At 58.7% G+C, this 23,252-nt stretch overlaps 2 protein-coding genes across 5 annotated transcripts in view; both read right to left on the reverse strand.

Moving 5' to 3' along the window:
- The window catches only part of YJEFN3 (YjeF N-terminal domain containing 3), a 42,675-nt gene extending 31,754 nt beyond the window's left edge, over positions 1-10,921 (reverse strand). Inside the window, exons 1-2 of one of the 4 annotated variants that reach the window (XM_074978446.1) lie at positions 10,795-10,904; positions 5,558-5,768 (exon numbers count right to left, since the gene is read on the reverse strand). In XM_074978446.1, the coding sequence (XP_074834547.1) occupies positions 5,558-5,613 (56 nt within the window). In that variant the 5' untranslated portion in view covers positions 5,614-5,768; positions 10,795-10,904. Of the gene's footprint in view, positions 1-5,557; positions 5,769-6,314; positions 6,449-10,794 lie in introns of those variants that run through there. The other 3 variants (XM_074978447.1, XM_074978445.1, XM_074978449.1) reach the window with 3 other exon arrangements.
- Positions 10,922-12,926: 2,005 nt separating this feature from the next.
- NDUFA13 (NADH:ubiquinone oxidoreductase subunit A13) lies at positions 12,927-18,981 on the reverse strand. The gene is made up of 5 exons (XM_074978450.1): positions 18,826-18,981; positions 17,676-17,754; positions 17,166-17,237; positions 16,041-16,110; positions 12,927-13,149 (listed from the first exon to the last, which is right to left on the reverse strand). The coding sequence occupies exons 1-5, from the start codon at positions 18,932-18,934 to the stop codon at positions 13,030-13,032; spliced, it is 450 nt and encodes a 149-aa protein (XP_074834551.1). The 5' UTR covers positions 18,935-18,981; the 3' UTR covers positions 12,927-13,029.
- Between the last annotated feature and the right edge of the window lie 4,271 nt (positions 18,982-23,252).

A 23,252-nucleotide genomic window follows, 5' to 3' on the forward strand; every position in this document is an offset into this window, starting at 1 on the left:
GCAGGATGCTGGGAGAGAGGGTCATGTGCTGACCGAAGCACACACGCAAAGGGCAGAGCGGGGTCCCTCTCCCACCTCTGCCTCCCCAGGGCGGATTCAGAAGCAGCCAAGCGGGCCTGGGAGCTACCTTACTGTACTCCAAGTTTGTTAAAAAAATCCCTATTTTAGGCTTCAGCCCCTGACAACAGGGGGATCCCCAGCCCAGCACGAGGGGAACTGGGGGAACCCCAGTCCAGGTCCTGTGCCCCACGGCGTTCCAGTCTGCCTCCACCCGGTCCTCCACCACAGGTGCTGTGTCCCCCATCCCTCATGGTGCTCCCCCTCAGACAGGCTCTGACCCCAGTCGCTGGGCGGGGAGCAGCCAGGGTGTTGTTGAGGTGAGACCTGGTGGGGGTTGTTGTTTCAGCCCTTCATGGCTCAATCCCCTGGCCAGTCCATCTTGGCAGCCTCCCTGACAATGGGCTCCGGGTGAGCGCCCACCAGCCAACGAGCCAGCTGAATCCATGGATCCCCGGGAAACAGTTTCCGTAGCAACAGCAGCTGCTCCAGCTCTGAGCCCCTCTTCCACCCACAGCACGTTGCGGGCAGGCGGGGCAGGTTTTGGAGCAGACCAGCTTTGAGTGCGGTGGGCACTGGGCCTTGCATGGCCCCTCAGAGGCAGAAGGGTGGAATGGCATTTCCCCCGGCACAGGGGAGCCCCATGACTCATCACGAGGCTACGAGGGGTGGGGGGGGGGGGGTCAGGGCCAGAGCAAGGGCTGGAGCTCCAGGATTTCTGCCTGCCAACAGGCCCTTTCTCCCAGGCTAATCCCTTCTCCCTGCACAGGGAGGGGACGGGGGAGACCAGCCCCAGGAAAGTCCTTTGCGGGGGCGGAGCAGCCACAGCCCCTTCGCACCACGCCCTGGGCCACATCTGCAGACACCTCAGAGGCCAGCAGGGTCCATCTTCCCAGCCTCCCGGCCTGTGCCCAGGCAGCGCTGGCCATGCCCAGCATCCATGGGAGCCGGGGATGCTCCGAGCTGTGCCCAGGAGCAGCCAGTGGGCTGAGAAAAGGCCTCAGAGTTGCAAGCAGCTCCCTGGATGGTGGCCAGAGGCAGCTGACAAGTGACACCATGGGGAACAGGGGCCCCTGCTTCCAGTTCAGCCTCCACCAAGCAATGGCTGGGATGGCTCCAGCCGGCTCAGCAATGTCTTGCCCATCCCAGCCCCTCTTGGGTGACTCCCGGGCTCGGAGCATTGAGCAGGTGGTGGTAATGCCAAGGCAGGATCCTGGGGGCAGGCACCAGAGCTGTGGGTGAGGCAAACACCCTCCAACCCCAGGCCACACCCCTGGCTCTCCGACCCCCACAGCACAACTGGGGGCAGGGTTTCTCTTTGAGCTATGCCAGGGGCCCGCCCCCTGCAGCCAACTCCCCTTCCACCCATGTTTCCTCCATCGCCTTCGCACTTTGTAATCACAGCAAAACATGTTGCAGATCCCCAGGAAGCTTCACCGCCTCTGGCAGCTGCAGCAGCGAACTGCCAGGGAGCTCCCACATAGAGCCAACACGGGCCCTGATCCCTGGCACTGATGAGAGGGACCTGCCTCAGATGCTTCCCAGCCTCAGGGCTCAGGTCCAGCCTGGCCTGGACTTGGCCACACAGGCAGGGGGTGCAGTGCAGACGCTGGCCAAGCCACAACCTCCCACGTCCAAGTCCCATGTGGTCACCCAGACTGGGAATTCCCAGCTCAGCGGGCAGCATCTCCACAAGCCCCCTAGGAATCCAGGCCCCCAAGCCTTGGGACGGCCCAACAGGAGACACTTTTGCAGGGACAGCAGGGTTGGCTGGGTGCCGATTGGTGCCCTTTCTAACCCGTCATGAGCAGGGGTCCCTCTATTTTTTTTCCATCCATGGGCAGAATAAATTTTGTTACATGCACCAAGGCCTGTGCGGATGTGCACCACTACAAAACCCAGGCTGCCGGCTGCGGGGCGCTCTGCTAACATTCTGGGCAGCACCGGAATCTTTCCTGGACAGCCACCCGAGCACTCAGCTTGCAGGGAACGCTGGGCATGAACTCCAGTGTAAGCATGGCTAGACCCACCCCGAAGGGCTTGTTTGGTCCCTTTTTTCTGTCAGCAGAAACTGCACTGACACCCAGTAAACTGGCTTCTGTAGCTGAAATAGTTGCTCTGGACAAACCTCCCTGGTACAGACCTGGGTTCAGTGCCCCTCAACCCTGACCTGCGAGCCCTGCTAACTCCACCCTGGGGCCCCCCATTCCCCACCTGGGCCTGTTGACTCAATCGAGCCTGATCAATCACACAGCTCTACTGCGCCAAGGTCCTGGTGCCAGGGGCCTCAGGAGAACAGAGCAGCAAGGAGCAGCTGCTGAAGAGGCTCATTGTATCATTGCTCCAGGCTGTTCACCCTGTGCTCAGCTGGCAAGGAGGAGTAAGCCCATGGGTGGGAGGAGAGATTCCCCCCAGCACTGTGCCTGCTGGGGCCTGCTCTGCCCCACTGGGCCACAGCCAGGAGCCAGGCCCTGCCAGGGGCCACACCCAGCCTGGCACTACAAAACAGACCATTGCATCTTAAACTGCAGCAAGGGAGGTTGAGGTTGGACATTAGGAAAAAGTTCCTAACAGTCGGGGTGGTTAAACACTGGAATAAACTGCCTGGGGAGGTTGTGGAATCTCCAACTCTGTTGATATTTAAGAACAGGTTAGAGAAATGTCTATCAGGGATGGCCTAGACAGTACTTGGCCCTGCCATGAGGGCAGGGGGCTGGACTCGATGGCCTCTCAAGGTCCCTGCCAGTCCTAGTGTTCTATGATTTTATGATCACGCCCAGAGCAGAAGCAGAGCCTTGACAAACAGCCTCTGCACTGGCCCTGGCTCCCCCCAGCACCGTCCGTACCTTGGACAGTTCCTGCAGCCACTAGCAAAGGGACACTTGTTCCTTAGCTCAAGTGGAAGAGGGGCGGGGAAGGCCCAGAGGAGAGGAGGTACCACCAGCACGCCTGACACCGGGACGCGCGTGCAGTTCACAGCCCATCGCTGGCCGCAGCTCTGAGCAGGCTGAGACCCAGCACCGGGGAGGGAGGCTGGGAGAGCTACGCTCTTCGGAAGCACCAGTCACGGCTGACGGAGCAGGCAGATGCCAGGCCAGATGGAGCAGGTGGCTGCTGGGAAGGCCTGCGTGCCGTGAGCCGCGGCTGTTACGGAACCCCTGTCTTACAGTTGCACCTGTTGAGACAAGGGCCCTGCTGTGCCGGATGCTGCACAGACAACGGGTGCCCGTCTCTGCCCCAGAGGTCACCAGCGGACTAGGCAAAGGGGGAGGGGAAACTGAGGCACCAAGCGGGAAAAGGGTGTGCTGGGGGTCACTCGGCGCAGGAGCAGCAAAGCTGGGAATGGAACCCTGGGCGCCCCAGCCAGCAGCCCTAACCCCTAGCTCAGACTGGCCCCCGCTTTCTTTCCACACACCCCATAGCTTGTTCTGTGGCTTGTGCCATGGAGGTGGCAGCCCTGTTCACTGGGGGCAGGCACCAGCACCTCCTTCCATTGCAGGCAGCCAGGAAGCTGCCGCAGGCCCAGAGCCTTCCTAAGGGCTGAGCCACACTGCCAAGGGTCCCTAGTCCCCGTAGCCCCACACACCAGGGCTCAGACGTTTAACCCTCCCCTGCCCGGAGACGGCGCAACCTGATCTCTCCTCAACCCCAGTCTGCTGCAGGGTTCTGCTCTCCGGGCTGTAGCCTCTGTAATGGGGGGGGAGCAGCCAGCCAGGGGCTGCGTAGAAGCCAGCAGGCTGGGCGGATGGTGCAGCATTTGGGGCTCCTCTGCGAAAGTGGCTGCCCACCCCAGCAGGAGCAGGAGCTGACCTAGAGCAGGGCCAGCGCTGGGTGTCAGCCCCCAGCCGCCGCAGGACCCCCAACCTGGGCCAGACCACAGGAGTCCTCCAGGAGGGGCACAGCAGGACTCAGAGCAGAGCCTCCGGGACTCTGGCTGCCGGGAGCAGCTCTCTCCCTGGGTGCGGGGTGGGGGAGAGCGCAGGGCTCCCATTTCAGGGGTGCCTGGTGGAGGGCGGGGGCCGCATGGAAGGTTAAGGCCAACTGGCCCCTCCCGGGGAACACATCCTTTGGGGGTCACTGAGCTACGCCTCCCTCCCCCATTGCAGGAGGTCAGCTGGGGAGCAGGTGGTGGTGGCCAGGTGGTGTCCACACAGGTAAGGCAGCTGCACTGCTGTTCCCCCCAGCCAATGGCCACCGTCTCTCTCCCTGCCGGGAGGTGTCCCCAGACGGGCTGGGGGCCTGGAGAGCTGACAGCCCCTCTGTGCCTGGGGGAGGGCCAGGGGACACCCCAGAGGCCATGGGGCAGAGCTCTCATGTCCTCTACGCCTCCTCTTCCCCGCGTACAGGACAGACCCAGCAGGGCAGATCCTGGGGCAGGCTGGAGCTCAGCCCACGGCCCCTCCAGGAGCAGAGAGGGGAAGCCCAGTGAGATCACAGCGCCGGCACTGGGCCCGTCCCGCAGCCCTGCGGAGCCACCGCACCAGTGCCAAGGGGTTAAACACCAGTGCCAAAGGGGGCAGCCCGAGCACCCCAGCATGTGCAGCCCACGGAGATTCTGTGCCAGTCCCAGGACCCGTCAGCTGTGGGACTCGCTCGTTCCAGCGAGCAAAGAACCCCTGGGGCTCAGTGGGACCGGGAATAGGCTGGAGCCACCGGGGGAGCACTCAGTCCTGGTGCTGGCTGCCCCCCAGCTCAGGCTGGAGCTAGCGCCCCAGAACAGTACAGCTCGCCAGCTGGCCGGCTCATCGCGGGAGCGGTGACGAGGGAACAGGCGAGATCAGAAGCAGCCACCAGCGGCAGCTGTCGTGCTCCAGCCTGGGGTGGTGCCCTCTACCATGGACCGAGCCAGCCCTACCTTCCCAGGGCAGCCCGAAATAATTCAGCATGCCTATGGCTCTCTCCAGCCACAGCCCAGTGCCCCTCTGCTGCCCAAGGCCAAGGGCAGGGATGCAGAGGGGGTGGCTCGGGCAGAGCTTCGTTCAGCACTTCCGAATGGAAGATGCAATAGGAGGATACCCAAAGCTGATGTCAGAAGGCAGCGCGGCAAGCGAACAGCCAGGGGCGGAGATCAGGGCAGCTGGGGGCACATTCACTTCTCCGTCCGGGAACAAACCCTCCAGCATCCCGAGGGCTCCCACCCCTCTCTACGGGCAGCGATTGAGCTGGGTGCTGCCCGCTCCCTCGTGGGGCTAGCCCAGGCTGCGCCCCTTCCACCCATTCCCATGGCCCCCTCCAGCCCATGCCCTGCAAAACCAAAGAGGAACCCAGGTTCCTGAGCCACGCTCAGTGCACGCGAGACAGGGGCATGGGTGCCCCTTCCAGCTCCCTGGAAACTTTCCCTGCCCACTCTAAGCCGCTGGCATCGGCCGTAGAGCTGCAGGCTCCTGCCTGCCCAGGGGCCTGGCCACTCGTGGGCTCACACAGGGCTCCCCAGCGCCCAGAGCGAGCCAGAGCCCTGCCCTGGCAGCCCCGCTGCTCCCCCACCTGCCGCCCTGCTCACCTGAGGTACCTGAGTGGCTCAATCCGCTCCCCGCTCAGGGTGGCTGGGCAGCTCATGGTCAGCAGCGGGCAGGGGGTACGGCGGCCCCCACTCTGCCTCGGCTCCCAGCTGCTGGAGCTCCCCGGGCTGCTGCTGCTTCTACGCTCGTCTTTCTGGCTTGGGGAGCAGAGCCACCTTCCAGGAGTCAGAGCCAGTCAGGAGCCAGCTGCAGCTGCGGGGAAGGGGGGGGCGATTGGTCGGAGGAACAAGCGAAATCCCCTTCGCCCAATGGGAAGCGGGGAATTGCTTAACCCCTTCCAGCCCAGGTGGCCATCCAGCAGCCTCAACAAGTCCTGCGGCAGGAGTTTGCGCCTCAGACGGCGAGTGGCCCAGGACGAGCGGTGCCCACCCGAGGGAACTGGGGGGGACGCTCTGGGGTGGGACGAGCTGGCAGGTCTCAGCCCAGTCCGGCCATCCCAAGTGGCACAGATCAGGGTGGGTAAAGGGGCGGAGCACCCGCTAAGGCACTAACGCTCCCCATCCATCCACATTAGACGCGTCTCGTCCCCCACGGGCAGAGTGCAGGGACAGCTGGAGTGCACAGCCCCAGCGAGCTGCAGCCAGAGGGCAGCCAGGGTCAGGGGCATTAACCACCCTGGCTCTGGCAAAGTCCCTCGTGCGGGGCCACTGAGGTCCCCAGGGTGCTGGACCAGGGAGGTACAACCTGTACCCTGCAAAGAGCCGCTCCCAGGTGCCAGGGAGCTGCCCGTCCTTCTACCTGCATCACCCCTTTGGCTGCAGGGGAGTCTCTCCTCACAGGCACACCAGCATGACAAAGAGCCGTCAGCCCAAGGCCGCAGGGGAAGCTGGGACAGGGCAGCCAGGAGAGACCGCCGGGGTCAGCCAAACCTGTGAAGGAAGGAGCCGCTCTCCCTCGCTACTCAGACCCCCTCTGGAGGCCTGGGCACCGAGTGCAGTTAGGAGACCCCTGGCCATTGCTCTAGCTTGCTAGGGAACCCGCTGGGCCTGAGAGAAGCCCCCAGGACAGGCCTTTGCTCATCAGCCTGCATAGGATCCAGAGGAGCACATGCCAGCCCACAGCGGCTCAGCTCGTGGACGCAGGCACCACCCACCATGCACCCCAGTGTGGGGCCCCTCTCCTGAGCCACACGGCCACCCTGAAGCACAAACGCCCCCCTTATCCAGCCAGGCCACTCACCCAGCTGCTTGTGCAACACAGCTCCAGGCTGCCTTCCCTCCCCTTCTGCCGCTGCTCCCCCATGGCCTCTGGGGGCCGGCCCTGTCTGCGGGAAGGAGCCGCTGTGGACCGGATGGGCTTCTGGCTCTGCAGGGCAGACAGCTCCTACCCTAGCAGGCCCTTGGTGGTGGGAGGACCCTGGCCCAAGCCCCTCCCCACACAAGCACTGACCCTGGGGCCCAGCCAGATCACTTCCACCTGCAATAACCCTCCCCCCTGACGGGGGTGGATCATTTAGGTTAGAACTAGGCAAAGCCCTAGCTACCAGACTGAGGAACCAGGCAGCCCCCCGGGGCAGAGGTGTAGATTGGGATCCACTCCCTGTACAGGGGCAAATCCCCAAACCCCCGACACAGAGCAGCTCGCTAGGTCTCTTGTGCAGAGGGGAGGGGAATGGACACCGAGGAAGCTGCTGCCTGCACAGCAGAGACTGGACAACCTCCCGGCGTGGGTGCGAGCAGTCACCGGAGCACCTTGCCCGGGCTGTGAATTTCACAGTGCTCAGATGCAGTGTCATGTCAGCCGGGGGAGCGACACCAAGGCTATCATTCCCAGGCTTGAAGTTAAGGACTTCAACTCATCTCCTATGCACTTGAGCCAGGCTCTTCCCACCACCCCTGTCCTGGTCTGCAACAGAAGCAGCTGCATTCGAAGCCTTCTGAATTAGCACAGCCACCTCATCAGCCAGGCTACGGGCTGGACAGGGTCAGACGTCTGCTCTCTCAGGCCCTAAAGCTGGGATGCTGAAATTAACCGCATGCATAGGCGCTTGTGGAATCCAGATTTCACCAAGCACTCAAAGAGCAAGCTTCCTTTACTGCAGCTAAAAGGTAGCCTTGCATCAGCCCAGGACAGTAAAACAGCAGCTCCCACTAGAAGCCCAGGACAATATCCATGCTAAGAATAGGTCTACACAGCAAAGTTACTTCAAAAACAATCTGGGAGGATCTACACAGCGCTAGCGCTATTTTGAAACCCTTCAAAACAGTGACTGGCTTATCTCGCACTCGGTGAGCCTCACTCTATGAGGAACAGCGCTGATTTCCAACTAGCCATTTCGAAATGGGGGCTGTTCAGAATGGGAATAGAACCTACTTTGAAGTCAGCCACAGCATGCCCAATGGCTCAGTTTGCAAATAGGCTCCATGTGCAGAGATCCTGTATTTCGAAATAGCCAAGTGCAATTTCAAAATGCAGGTGTGTGTAGCAGCAGTATTTCAAAATAGACTGTTCCAGATCAGCTCTTCCAGAGTAGCTGAGTGCAAAATACAGCTGCTGGGTGGACTTCCCCTGAAAGAGCAACAAGACCCGGGGTGGTTCAAATAAATCTTAAACTGGCCATTTTTCAAAATGCGTTTCAACCAAGCCCTCTCCTGGGCAGAAGATGACTGTAGGTAGCTACAAAGGAACTGGGCCCAAGCACTGGAGTGCCACAGGCACTGCTACAACGCACTTCCCGGGGGTCAGGGCTTGAATGGCTCTTTCCAGGGTTTGCATAAAACAAGCCTCCCCTTCCAGCTCCCACCCTGTGCCTTGCGCTACAATAGCGAGCAGCTCAACGGCCGGCCAAGCCTTGTTATTTCCATCCAAGCCGGCTGTTATGGGGGGGACCATGAATTCAGTCTGCCAGCTTGACTCTTTCCTGCCCTTTCATTAGCGTCTGGCCCTGTTACCTTAAAGTGAGGCGTTAGACGGCCGCTAGGGAGAGACTTTCGTCATGGGCCTGGTCTAGGTGTCATTTTAGAGCCCCCGGAGCGAGGTTTGTGGGCCTGGAGGCAGGGCTTCTTTTGGTTTTTTCCCCCTAAGGATAGAGGTTCTCTCTGCCCACTACTTCTTTCCGTTTAATCAACTGCCCACTTGTTCCATTTGATTCTGCACAATGGCGGGGGAGGGGGAAGCATAGGGTTGCACTGGCTGGGAGGGGGAACCCATCTTTCATGTTTCACCCCCTGCTGTGGTACAAGGCCAGCTGCTCTCAACGAAATTCAGTTGCATTCAATTTCTGGCTCTGAAACAGACACTCCAAGGGACCAAGGCAGCATCAGGGTTCCACGTGAGACATTAAGTTAACCATTGCTCCTGCCGCAAGTTTGCCAGATTCCACGAGTTTGCAGCTGCAGAGGTTTTTCTTGCTTTACCCATATTACTAAAACAGGCGCATGACACAAAGGTACGTGAAGCGAGGCATGTGCTGATCGCACACAGCTTTGACTGGGAGAGCCAGGTGCTCCCTCTGCAGCCAATCGGCTCACCCTGCAAATTCTAGGTGCTCCAGTGCAGATCACAAAACTACCGCACCTTGGGAAACCATCTAGGTTACGAAACACCACTGAGATGAAGGAGGCCCCTCCTGCAGCCCGCTCACTAGCCTGGGTTGCCCATCATTGGCTTACAGCATTCAAATCTCTCTGCCCAGATCCTGAAGAGGTACTTCGGTGCACAACTCCCATTGATTTCAGTGGGAGTTAGGCACATAAATGCCTTGGAGAACACAGGTCTCTGTACCTAGGCAAAATGAAGACAACACTTCTTCCCTCCCACACCTTCTCAAATGTTTAAATCTTCCAGGCAGGATCTCTCTCTCGGCTGGCATCTCTAATACAAACACCCAGTACCATTATTTGGCTTCCAGGATACCTCTTCAAAGCACTTGTGAGCATTAGTCAATGAAACCACTGGTAGTAGCCGCCTTGAAGATTTCCTTACCTGCCTTCCACTGCCAGCCCAATTTTGTCCAGGAAAGACTGGACACACGATCACGGCTGTGGCAGAGAAGTGCCCCTCACCCATGGCCAGTTAGGAACAGTTGAAAACTAAACCCAAACCCTGAAAGGAGCTGAGGGTGACAGGCCCTGATCTGTACAGAAACTAGGAGGATTTTTTCTCCCTTGAACATCAGCGAAAAGTGACAAGGTGGGGGAGGAAAGAGCTTTTCTTAGATCCGCTCCTGTAGGTGAAAGTGACAAGCTTCCAAGGTTACACTGAGTGTGCCTACCTGAAGAGCTCTGGGGAGCTTGAAAGCATGTCTCTCCCCCCAACAGAAATCGGTCCATTAAAGCAACTGCCTCCCCCACCTCGTCTCTCTCATACCCTGGGACCAATGCAGCAAACAACTCAGGACAGGCAGTTTAGCTAAAGAATTGCCTGTACAGCGTTTGCAGCTCAAGCATCAGAACAGCCGCTGGAGCGGGAGCATCTGGGACGGAAATCCCCTAGATAATGAACCAGGCCAGACGCTTTCAACACTCAGGCCTGAGTGTCGCTGAAGTCGCCTTTTTATGGCATGTTATGCTGCTGCGGGGGTCTGATGAGCCGCTCCTGCCTATGTGCCTCCTCTAGCCACGCTCCAGCTACGGCGTTTGCTAAAAATAGCAAGCAGGCAGAGGCAGCATGGGCTGGCTAAACAAGAAGGTGGGCGGGGAGGTGGGCTTGTACAGCCCGCGGTGCAGCACCAGTGCGCCCTCCCTGCTATTTTTAGTGGGCTAGACCAATCAAAGGTAGCACCGGCACGTCTCCATGCGCTGCAGGCCACACCGCCAGCTGCAGGACGTCCCCTTACCGCCATGGCTACATCAGTCAGGACTGGGCAGAACAGCACTATCCAAACTGCTGTTTGACCAGCAGAAGCCCTGGGCTTGCTGAAGCTACGCCAGCTGCACAGCTCCCGGGGACCTAGACAAGCAAAAGAACGCTGGTGCAGCTCCCCGGCCAGCGCGTTTCCTGGGACCGTGTAAAGCAGCTCCAGTAAGCCAGGGTAGCTCTCCTGGCCAACCACTTCCAGGGCAGGCGCAGACCGGCAAGTCTGAAAACAGGATACCTGGACAGGGTCAGATTAACTCTTTGGGGGTGCAAGGCTAGTAGATTTTGTGGGGTGCCCTAGGCTCTGGGGTGGGGGTAAAATTGAGGGGTTCCATGTGTGGGAGGGGGCTGCAGGGAAAGTGCATGAGCAGGCTGAGGGTGTGGTATCTGGGAGGGAGGGTGCAGGAGACTGGGCACTTACCTGACACAGTTCATGGAACAGAACAGGCAGCTCGTTGCAGCCCAGCACTGGCACCTCCCCTGCCCATTGGCTGCGATTTCTGGCCAATGGGCGCAGCCGGGGTGGAGTCTGCAGGCCAGCTCAACTGCTTGGGTGGAGGGGGAACAGCAGCAGGTAGAGCCACTCCCCCCCCCCCCACGGCACGGTCTTTCCTGGCTGCATCCCAAGGCCCCCTTAGCCCAGGCCAGCAGCCCCTAAGAAGCCTTTTGTAATCCAGCCCTGCCTCGGTGACCCAGATAGTTTTTCAACTCTCCCCCAAGCTGAGTTGTTAACAAGTAAAATACAACTGCTAATTGCTCCTGGAGCCACATTCCGAAGCGATGGTGGTGACACAGTCAAGGAGGTTTAACAGCCTCTGCGGCTTTTAATACCACCATAAGGCCACTCCCCTGGGTGTTAATCCATTTCACAGGAATGTGAACATTAACCAGGGTAACAGTGTGGATACCAGGGTCCCCTCTACCACCCTGGGCACAAAAGGGGCCTGTCCAATCCTGGTCAACAGGTCCATCCACTTCCATGGGCTGCCAGGCCAGTCCTTTGTCCTTTTCTAAATGGCCTATTCCTGGCTCACCTTTACGAGTGCTTTTTATTTAATCAGTAGCTCATAGTATCTCAGCTGCTAGCCTTCACTGCAGAGCAACCAGACAGCGGAGTGAGTGCACATGCTTGGGGGGAGAGGCATGAAACACCTCCTCAGTGGCTGGCCAAGGTGCATTAAAATGAGCACATTGCCCAGTAGATCCAGTACAAATCAAGGCAAAAGATCCGACTGATGAAAACATCTGCGGGTTAAGCAAATGACACTGTTCCTGTCATGTGCCACAGAAACCAGGGCTTAAATTCAGTCAGAGCTGACGGGAGCTCTGCTCCGGACCAATGTGTTCACCCCCGCAGAGCTCTCAGCATGTTGAGTGCATGTTTTGAGAGAACTATCCACAGTGACTCCAAGATCCCTCGAGTGGTTGTAGCTGGATTAATCCCCAGCATTTTGTATGCAGAGTTGGGAATAGAGACTGGGCTCGTGTCCCCCAACAGGAAGTTTTCCAGCTCTTCCATAGCTGTAGCTACTGAGATCCCAAGTCTATGTCCAATCGACATTAATCTCTTGGGTTCCAGCTTGTAGCAGAGTTCCACAGGCTAACGCCAGCGCCTGAGAAGTCTTCCCTTGTCCACATGTTAAAATTGCTTTCAAAAGGCTTTAAAGCCTCTGAAGACAAGGGATAGAGACAACTACTTAATTCACAGGCGTATTGTCCCTTCAGTATCAGCTAATGTATCTCTTCTCCATTCCATCAGCAGGATCCAGACCCATTGCAAAATCTGCACCCCAGCCTCAGACATGGGTTCCTGGCATCAGCTCCCAAGAGAATCACCCCTTTTGGGGCCCGTGTTGAACTCTGTCGAGATTATTTCAGCTAAAGAAAACTACCCTAATGCTGGAGGCGGCCTGCAGCAGAAAGACATGCAGCAGCACAGCAAATCTCGTTATCCCCTCCAGGAAGGGGACCCAGACTGGCTGCATTGAGCCCCAGGACAGAAGAGAGCTGGGTTTTAGGCGTATGGAAGAAATGAACATAACCTGGGATTTTACTGATCTTTTCTGACCCAGAGAAGTGACCTCCTGTAGGAGCCGGGGGCTGGGGGGGGGAAGAGACGACAAGAATTCTCACATTAAATCGCTCTTAGCAAGCAAGTTGAGACAGCCCCACTTGGGGTGGGGGCCCAATATGCTGGGCCTTAGTTAGAGATTGTGGCCCCACAGACACTACGCTCCGAACAGCCAACATGGAAAAGGAAGAATTGCCAGCGTCCCCTCCCCGCGCCTCACTGCAGTTCACCATTGTATAAGCAGGGACAGAGGAGTGGGCAGATTCAGGAGATGGCCACAGCATCACTGGGGAAATTACCACAGCTCCCCTGCGTCCCAGCCCAGGGGCTCACTCACACCCTCTGTCGCCTTTCCTCATCTCCTGCGTCTCAAGGTCAAGGGGCTGGAAGCGTGGCGCCAGGACAGCCTGGTACAGCGGGGGCCATGCACAAGCATGAAGAGCAGAGGGCTGTTTGAAAAACAAACACGCACACACAGACACTTCCACCAAACTGTTTAATGTCCCACACTTCGAACGCGTGGCCGCTGAGCGCTGCGTCTGGCAGAACACGAGCCAGCAGGCTGGGGCGAGTCCCGGCCGAGCTTCAGACATACCACTGCATGCCAAGTTTCTCATTTTCCAGCTCGCTCTGCGGCCTGAGGTAATAGACCTCATCTATTGTTGGAGTAACCCAGCGGTCGGTGTGCCACACTGACTCCCCCACCTAGAAGAAAAGATCGAGTTACTGCAGCTCCACGCTGCGCCATTCCATCCCGATGAGCACTCCTGGGCCCTCGCGCGCCAGCACAAAGCAGCGGCAGGGGCCTGTGCCCACAGGGGTGCCTTGGGCTTCCCGGGGGGTGGGGGAAATAAGGCAGTGTGAACTCGCTGCCACCTTGAGCACAAAGCAAAGCCTCCACTGTGGCAGGGAGAAGGGGTGCAACGGCCACGGGGACAAGGCACCTCCGAGAACTCAAGTAACTCTCCTTCAAGCACACGCCCCTCTCGGGGGGCTCCACCCGATGAGATGTCTGAGAGGCAACTCAACGAGGGGGCAAATGCAAGACCTTTTGTAGTACTGCATCCTCCCTGGCAGCTGCTAAGATGTCCTACTGCCTGGCAAAGGCATGGAGGGAGGAACACGCTGCAGACTTCTGTTATGGGAACGCCTTTCAGGAGAGCTGCAGTGGGGACTGAGCTGTTATTACAGGAAGTGGCTGCACCTTGGACTCAAACGCCGCCCAGAACCCATCTGGGCAGCCTTTGGGTAGAAATGTATTATCCCTGCAGCCAAAAGGGTCCTGTCAAGACAGAAGGCAAAAGCCCTGATGGCATTTAGGGCAGGCAGCCCAGCTCGCCCTCCGGAGGCACGAGGCACCACGTGGGTAGGCGGATCGCTGAATTAACGTGGCATTCCGAAGAGCCCTCCAGAAGGAAGCGAGGATGGGGATCCAGTGTGGCCTTATCTCTACAGAAGGAAGCAAGCAAAGATCTGCCTGGACAGCACCAAGCTCTCGCATTCGTCAGGCTGAAGGAATGATGATGATGAACTAAGTCTTGAGGGTGCAGTAAAGGACAGAGAAGGTTGCCATTGTCCAGGGACCTCTAGAATTGAGGGACCCCTGAAGTGACAGTGTGGCGGGAAACACTGTCTCATCTCGGGATGAAGAGGTCTTTGGTGTTGGGAGCGAGCTTCCTCCACCTATGGGTCCTCTTGTCCTTAGCTGCTTCCCAGAGCTGAAGGTGGGAGGAGGCGGAGGGGTGCAAAGTGCTGCAGTGATTGAGGCATGTGGGTATTGGAGTCATTCTGGTCAGTACCCTGTGCAGTTGCTCACCAGGGTTACCCGTGAATTCCAATAAGCCCACAGATTGATGGGGAAGGGTCCACATGGATACGCATGGCTGTCAGTGTACATCAGAGCCCCGAGTCCAAAAAGTACCATCCCCGCATCAGACAGAGGTTCCCGTACTGAAGGTTGGAGATCTGACTGGGGTTCATTCCAGAAGGATTGCAGCTGCAGCAGCCTCAGCATCATTAGGCAAGGGGCCCTCAACATAAATCCACAGCAGGAGACTCAGTGAACCCCAGTATGTGCAGACCCTCCCCAGAAAGAAATGCGGGGGGGTGTGCTGGAGGCCTGTGGTATCTGGTAGGCTGAAGAGGTCAGTGCTGAGCCAGGTAATGGAGAGATCTGGGGATGAATTTCTGATGTTAGAGCTCTGGGGCAGGGAAGGAGATGGTACCAGAGCACAAATAAGCCTGTGCACATCTTGATGGCAAGAGATGTCAGTTGCTACAAGGTAGATGGCTCCCTGGCTGTCTGTTCTCCACAGGCTGCTTCTTTGGCATCACTGGTGGTTTAGAGCTGGCACAAGACGCCACCTCAGCTCTATCCTTTGAGGAATGTCTCCTTCGAGTGGGATTTATAGGGTGACCTACCCCTTATCCTAGTTCCCTGGTAGAGAAAAGAAATTTCTTCTTCTTAGAAGTTCTAGCCTCCAAAGGTGTTGCCACAGCCACCAGAACAGAAGCAGACCTCACTGGAGCAAGCCAGAGCTGCTTTGGTAGGAGGTTCAGTCTACCTCCTATCTTTCCAAGTTATGCCTTTAAATCCCACATTGGCCTTCCACTTTGAGGAGACACGAGCATCTCTGAGGCAGCTCAAACCCCCATCATTACAGCAAAAGGCACCCTGGCTGGGTTTAAACCTGGGGCCTTTGGTATAATCCAGAGAGATGATGGACTGAAAACCCGACGTGCTGACGTTAAAAAGAGAAACAAGAGAGACTCGCCACGTGAAGAGAGGCGGGAAGCCGAGACTCGGAAGACGTGCAATGGCTCCCTCTGGAGGAGCAGGCAATCAGGAGGGAGCTGAGTGGCAGGGGGCCTGTAGCTTCGGGTATGCCGTGGCCTGGAGGCACAAGGCGTGGGCCCAAAGACACTGCTTTGCATTCTCCAGAAAGGAGCGCGTGGGCACACCCGCATCCGACTGTGGAGCACTCAGAGGGACACACATCACAGAAGAATTGGCTGCTGCAGGGATAAATCGGATTGAGTTTGTGCTCCCCTGAGGGAACTGTAGCTGGGTCCTCAGTGACCACAACAAGGCTGAGCCCTGCAAGTCCTACAAACATCCCTTGAGGCATTCATGGTTTAGGGTTGCAATCGAGAAGCCCTCCATTGCCAACCTCTCCCTGCACAGACACTACTTCTCCTCCAGTCACCTTCACGCCTGTCATAAGCACCAGGGCTACAGTGCAACCCGGCATGACTAGGATCGAGTGTTGATTGCACTTTGCTCAGTATCAGCTGAACATGCTCTCATGCACACCCTGCCTGGAGGAATGCACAGGGCACCAACAGCCCGCTGAGAAAATGCGTTACCCGGGCCTGCTGAGAAAAGCAGAAGGGGGACTGAATCGGCCTCCTGAATGATTGATTTCCACCACAGGTGATAAGAGGCCTTTGGGATACTCACTACACGTCACCCCCTCATGCACTATTGCCAGGAATGATTTAGCAGCAGTAACTTCCACCAGTTTTCCTCCCACCCCACTCTCCACCCCGAGACTGTACATCACCCTGCTTTGTTACGAGCACAGCAAGGCACAAACCTTCCACCCAGGTACATCTTTCATGATCTTGGCTTCCTCCTCGAGGTTCTCCCGTAACAGCCGCAGGACCCTTGAACAGAAAAAAAAAGCCCATGTCTGGATCAGACATTGCTGGATGAGTCTCTTCCCTGTACCATGCAGGAGTCAGACAAGCCAATCTTTACAGGCTCTGCTGGCCCCCAGGTTTGTTTTGGGCACTATCAGGCTGGCATGGGCCAAGCTTTAAAGAGGCAAGGTATGCGACAAACACCCACAGAAGCTGGCACTGGTAACTAGAGGAGATTTAACTAACAGCTCTACAGATGATAACCACTGCCACCTTGCAAGGGGCACAGAATCGTATCACAGCAGGTCTCAGAGGCAGGAGGCGGCACAGCTTTTGCAGCCATAGGTTTTGCTCCCTCAGCAACTTCCACATGGGGTCTGCAGCAATCTCAGGCCTTGCAAAGCAAGGGACCTGCCAACAAGTCTGTGAAGGGAAATCAGAGCCTGGTGTCAGTTAATCATTCCTTCAATGCTGGAAGGAACCTTGAAGGGCTCAAACAAATTCACATGCAGACGCCCACTAGCATAAGAGGTTGGTATGGATCTTCAGTCAGCATCCAAAGTCCTTGGGGCCTTACAGAGACTGAACCCTGCCTTGAAGAGCTGCCAGTACAACAAAACAGAATATTGGGGGTGTGGGAGAATGAACACAAGTACAAGCAAAATTAATGAGCTCGTGTTATGCACAAACTTCAGGGACGCCCAGTCAGCTCCAACCAGCATGCTCACCCCTCGGCACCCCACGCCCCTCAGACACATGCCACTCCTGGCCAGCACTGAGAGGCAGGCGATGGCAGGCAGACAAGACATCTGCAGAGTCTTCTGGGGACATAACTCGCAGCTGTCAAATCCACAGCTCCAGACCCACCATACCAAGTGAGACAGCGCCAGCTCTGCATGGTTCTCCGAGTACAAGAAAAAGGACAGCATTGCCCTCTATAGGGGGCCTGAGCCTGCAGCCCATACAGATACGGGGACATCAGCAACAGCTATTCAGGATAAACACGGTGGCACATGGAGACAGGTATCCTGTACCTAACGGATCAGCCTCGGGGTCAGGTGAGGAGGGGAGGAACTCACCTTCGGTCTGACTCTGCTTGCAGAAGGGGTAACAAAGCGATCCGAGCTTCCAAGTCCTCAATTAGCAGACGCCTGGTACCAAAGATAAGGTTTGGAGAGTGGATTTCTTATCTGAGAATCCAAAGGACCAGGTCTGTATATTTGTGTCAGACAAGTGTGTACCGAGAACACCACGCAGTTCAGCAGTCACAAGCCCATCAGCAAGAACTCCCAGACTTCTACAAAACACAGCAATCATCTTACTATGTGTAATGCCAACAGACCCGGGTTGCCGGCACCAGGGATTGACCCTGAGATCCTGGGGCTAAAGCCCTGTGCTGTACTGCATGGGCTAAAGGCCGGATGGCTCTCAGCCCAGGCTGTAGAGCAGAGACTTTGTTCACGCTAGTCTGAGCTCTCAGTGCCTCTGAGTGCTGCCTGGGCAAAGAGGGGAGACCCAGGCCTGCCCGAGGAGAGGTGCTTTCTCCAGCCAGGGGAAGGAAGGACGCGCAGCTGGGAAGACGCATTTACCTCCTCTCCCGGTTCCACTTGAACAGGGTGTAGTACCCCATGACCATGCTGCCAATGCCGATGGCAAACAAGCTGTACCCTGCCAGCAGAAAGAGAGAGATGAACAGGGCAGCCCGGGCCGGAAGTGCCCTTTGGCCCCTGAGGCCCCCCCTCCAAGCTGTGTAATGGCCCCACAGGGTAGGTGACAAGTATCAGAGAGGAGCTGTGTTAGTCTGTAGCTTTGAGAACAACAAGAAGTCTTGTGGCACCTTAGAGACTAGCAGATATTTTGGAGCATGAGCTTTTGTGGGCAAAGACCCGCTTAGTCAGCTGCATGAGTGGGGGGTGGTGGTTCCAGAGGCGTATTTAAAGAGGGGGTCCCAGGAAGAGGGAGGACCAGAGCTGACCAGGTCTATTCAGCAAGGTGCAAATGGCCCAGTACCAACAACACTTACCAGAAGAGTTAAAAACAAGTCAGATCAGACAGAGGAACGTGACTCTTCCTCAGAGTCTAACTGCTCTTTCCTCTTGTGGTAAGTGCTGTTGGTACTGGGCCATTTCCACCCTGGCTGCATAGACCTGGTCAGCTCTGCCCCTGCCCCCCTTACTGGGACCCCCGCCTTTAAACAGCCCTCTGAGCCCCCCCCCCCGCGCATCTGACGAAGTGGGTCTTTGCCCACGGGAGCGCAGGCTCCACGATATCTGCTCGTCTATAAGGTGCCGCAGGACCGCTCGTAGCTCACAGGGCGGGCGGGGCAGGGTGAAGAGAGGCAGTGGGGGTGTCCGGGTGTCAGGGAGATAACAGCCCAGGGGGCGGAGCTGACAGCCCCGGGGGGGGGGGGGGGGGCGGAGAGCGGGGGGGCCCGGGGGCGGGCGGAGAGCGGGGGGGGGCCCGGGGGCGGAGCTGACAGCCCCGGGGGGGGGGGGCGGAGAGCGGGGGGGCCCGGGGGCGGAGCTGACAGCCCCGGGGGGGGGGGGCGGAGAGCGGGGGGGCCCGGGGGCGGAGCTGACAGCCCCGGGGGGGGGCGGAGAGCCGGGGGGGGCCGGGGGCGGAGCTGACAGCCCCGGGGGGGGGGCGGAGAGCCGGGGGGGGCCGGGGGCGGAGCTGACAGCCCCGGGGGGGGGGCGGAGAGCGGGCGCCACGATAAGAGCCCCGGGGCGGGGCACTGACCCGAGAGGCCCCGGCGGGGCAGGTGCCGCTTGTAGTCGATGGGCCCGTAGCCGCTCGGCGGGGGCATGTCCTGCTTCACCTTCGCCAACCTCGCCCCTGCCGCCGCCATCCTCCCGCCCGTCCCCCCGCCGCGCACGCCCGGAAGTGACGAACACACGTCACGTTACGCTGCGTCGCCACCGCCTCGGGGGAAGCCGGCCCGCTTGTCACGTGACAGGACCGCCTTCCTCGCGCGTCCACGGGGCCCTTCGAGCCCCGCCCCCCCGCTAACCGCTAGGCCCCGCCCCCAGCCAGGGGGGAACCCAGGAGTCCGCCCCCCCCCGCTAGGCCCCGCCCCCAGCCAGGGGGGAACCCAGGAGTCCGGCCCCCCCCGCGCTAACCGCTAGGCCCCGCCCCCAGCCAGATTGAGATCCCCTGAATCTGGCCTCACTGCGGTCGGACCTACCAGACCCCCCCCCTCCCCCCCAGGGCCAGGATGAGGACCCAGGAGTCCGACCCCCCCCCCCCATCCAACCACTAGACTCCACTCCCCGCCCGAGCTCCTTGGGCTGTGTTCCCACACGAGCGGTCCTGGGCAGGCAGAGCTGGGAACATGCGCCCATTGCTGGGCAGGAAAAGTCGTGGAGCTCAGTAACCCCCTAGAGACGGGAATGAAACAGTCTCACCTCACAGGGCTTTTACTTCAGCCGCTGACACGCGAGGGAGGTCACGTCCCCGGGGTGGGCTGTCCTGCAAACCCAACCGCAAGTGCAGGACAACGCCTTCCGCAGGTTCTGCTGGATGGCTAAGTCACCCTGTGCCCAGACTGGGGTCAGCACCCCCTCCAGCACGGAGCCGAGATTGGCACGTGAGGCAGGAGCTCAGCCCCACCCCTCCGACCGCCGTGCAGAAAGGACACGGTGCTCCAAGCCAGGCTACCCGTGGATCAACAAAAGACCAGCCAATGCTGCCAACCACCACCTCAACGGTAAAGCTCTGCAGCTTAATTCAGTTTTAATGAAGCTGTTGTAAGTGGGACTATGAGTGACTTTAAAAAGTATCACTGGCACTCAGACCGTACACAGCTCAAAAGGTCTAATTTCAGCCCTTCGTCTTGGAAAGGTTGCTGACCGCCGGCCTACCTGCTCATTCTCCGCTTACCTCCGAGAGTCAGTGCTGATACAGCCCTGGGCAAATTTGTGGTTTCCCCCTTGAAGCCCAGAATGCCAGTTTGATAAATCAGATGCACAGTGGCCTGGATGGGGCCCACCTGTGCTTAGCCAGGGAGTTTTGGGCTCTACAGTGCATAGAAATAAGAAAAAGAAGCAGAGCCCAAAGCTGTGGTCTCACTCAATCACCAGTGGTGCCGCTGACAGTTCTATTCTGTTCCCTGCACTAGGTGGCACCCTCTTCTCACCGTGGGTATGGGGGACCCTTGGAATTGCAATGCCCCTGGATTTTAAAAGGAGCCTCTGAGCCGGCTCCTTCCTAGGCTGAGGGTGATTCAATTAGTTACAGATAAGGGTGATTACTGTTCCCTGTAAGCTGAGTACTTGGGTGACCACGCAGGAGAGATTCAGGTGCATCCAGCTGACTCAGAGTACCCACAGCTGGCAGCATGTTTCTACTGGTGGTGCGCATCCATCCATCCATACCTCAGTGCCCATGGATGGAAAAAGAAATAGAGGAAATATTGCAAGTGAGGTGTCTCATTTTTCAGCCCTCGGTTACACACTGATCCGGAAGCTTGGCTGAGTAAATCAGCGTCTACCCTTGTCTCATGGCCCATCCTCAGCACAGGAGGTAAATGCTGAGCACACCAGAGCTGAGGGTGCGAAGGAGAGGCTTGGGATTTAATACTGCTTGCAAGCTTGGAGGCATTATCGAGTGCTCCTAGTAGCTGTTAAAACCCTGGTCTTCCCAAGGGAGGTGTAGGAGTGCCGCAGCAACTCACCAGGGAGAGGGAGGGAATTAAGCAGGCGCAGAGGGGCCAGGGCTTCTCCATTGAGAACGGCAAGAAAGAATTAAAAAGACGGGAAGGACCAGCCTGCCTTTTAGGATGCGGAAATGGACAATGCAGGACCCTCACCCTGCACAGCTCCTAATGTCCACCCTCTCTGTGGGCTGTGTGGGGAGGATGCAGATGTGGTTCGTCCTTGACCCTCCCTCCCCCACACCCACTCACCCACCCCTGGGGCCCGTCTGCACCAGGATCGATTGGGCACCCCTGGGTGTAAGGAGCTGCTGCATTCAGCACCAGAGATGGCTGCATTTCAGCAGCAGGCAAAGGGGTAGATTTCTGTGAGGAGTCCGAGCTGGTGGCGACGTTTACGTGTAAACTGATTTGGAAGCCTGCGATTTTAATGTCATAAAGGGGGTGAAGCCCTAGGGCCCAGCAGAGCCTGGCTGTCACCTTGCTGGGAGAAGGGGAGCTGCTGTGTCCTCGTGGAATGTAACAATGGCCCAGAGCCGGCTGCTGCAGCAGGTTTTGTTTGGCACAGCTCCCGAGCCCCACAGCGAGGCAGGAGGCCCTCTGAGGTGGATGTTTTGCAAGGGCTGATATTCGGAGCCAGCCGTAGGGCTCTGGCTGCTCCTGGCAGGGAGGAGGTGATGGGTGCGCAGGTGCTGTGTAGCTAATTTGACAAGTGTGGGGTAAAGCTTCAGCCAGGCTTAGCAGTCTGGGTGTGAATCTAAGGTCCTGCCCCAGGTGAGAAACGGGCAGAGCAGGGGAGTCCCTACCCCAAGAATCCAGCCACGCCAGGAGCGATGGCCGCCTCACACCAAGGCTTCCCGCTGCTTCGGGGGTTAAGTTTAGCCGCCACTGGGGCCTGATCTGTTCTTGACATTTTGCATCCTGCTATTTCCAGCACCACTTTCCACCTGACGCAGTGGAACCATAGCCTGGGCAGAGCACACCGGGCGCAGGGGAGGGAGGGCAGCAGTGGGAAGGGTGGAGGAGAGGGGAAGAGGGGGAAACCAAAGGGGAGCAAGTGGCTGCCAAATATATTGGCCCGCCAAGTGGTTAGGGCCCATGGCGCTTGGCATTTCCCAGGGCACGGAGCCCGACCGCTCCCTGGTGCCCCCTCTGAACCTTTCCGCCCGTGTGCAGAACGGGTTGTGTGTGCGCTGCCTAGAAACAACAAATGGTGCTGCGGGTGCTCTGCTAGCAGCCACCGGCACTGGACTCTCACCCAAGCGGGGACCTGGCACACAGGTGGTGCCGCTGCTGACCTGGGCTGTTTTGATCAGCAGCCTCCAGAGGAAACTCCCTGAGCCGTCAGGCCTCCCGGGGGGGCAGCACTGCTGTGGGACCCCCGAGGGGAGCGGTGCAAGGAGACAACAGGCCTTTTACTGCCCTGTGCCCAGAGCAGCTGAGGCCCCTCGCAGACCTGCAGCCTGACAGGAAACCTAGAGACCCCAGCTGGAGGCTCCCGTGCCTGGGGCAGGGGTCAGAGCAATGACCAGGGCTGGCAGGAGGGGTGGGGGCAGGGATTCCTTAAAGCAATTACTGGCTCTGCTTCGATTATATCAAAGTTCCTTCCTAGGCCCCCGAGCTCCCCCGGCTTCCTAAGCTGGGAACAGTTTCGGGGTTAGCACTCAGCAGGACTCAGTGTGCAGCAGCCATGGACTTCACCCCCTTGCAGATGCTCAGCCAAAGATCTCACGCAGCACCTGGGACCAGAGATCCCAAAGCCGTAACTGGTGACTCCTTCCCTGCCGGCTGAAGCCAGAGGCCCCAGCCCCTGGAAGGAGCGGAAGGGAGCCAGGGTCCCTCCGTAGCCAGTGCCCTCTGTAACTGGCTGCCTTGGCGTGAATGGAGACACACACACGTGCTGGGTCAGGCATGGGCCTGCAAGAGCGTCTGGCTCCCTGCCCGTTTGCGTCTCTCCCTGCAGCGTCAGGGGGCATCGCTTCCTCGGAGCTGCCCCCGGGCTTTGGCGTCACGAGCTGGAGGAGACGGGGAGGGGCTGGCCCCACGCGGCAGTCACCGCGCACACAACACAGAACTTGGCTCTGCCAAGGGGCAGGGCTGGGAGATGCCCTGCGTCGGACGGCTGTACCACCCCCCGCCCCCGGCGTGGGCCTCTGGGCGCAGGGCCAGAGCTGGGCTGCTGCTGCGTTGGGAGCCAGCCTCCGCTAGGCGGTAGCTTGAGCTCACGGGTGAGCTCTGCCGGGTTGCAACCCCCGGCTCCGGAGGTCTCCTGTTACGCCCTGTCCCAGCTGGGACCCCAACGGCTCAGCCGCCTGCCTGCCCTGCTGCGGCCCAGCCCTGGCTGAGATTTTATAGACTCCCCTTCTCCCCTCCCCTCTGCCCCCATTTCACAGGTGACAGCTAATCTGTGTCCCTGCAGCGCTGGCGTGCCCCACGTTAACCCTTGCAGGGCTGGCGTTTTCCACGCTACCAGTGGGAGGAGGGGTTCCAAAGAGCTCTGCAACTCTCAGCGGCC

The sequence above is a fragment of the Carettochelys insculpta genome, chromosome 27 (assembly GCF_033958435.1).
Source record: "Carettochelys insculpta isolate YL-2023 chromosome 27, ASM3395843v1, whole genome shotgun sequence".
Lineage (NCBI taxonomy): Eukaryota > Metazoa > Chordata > Testudines > Carettochelyidae > Carettochelys > Carettochelys insculpta.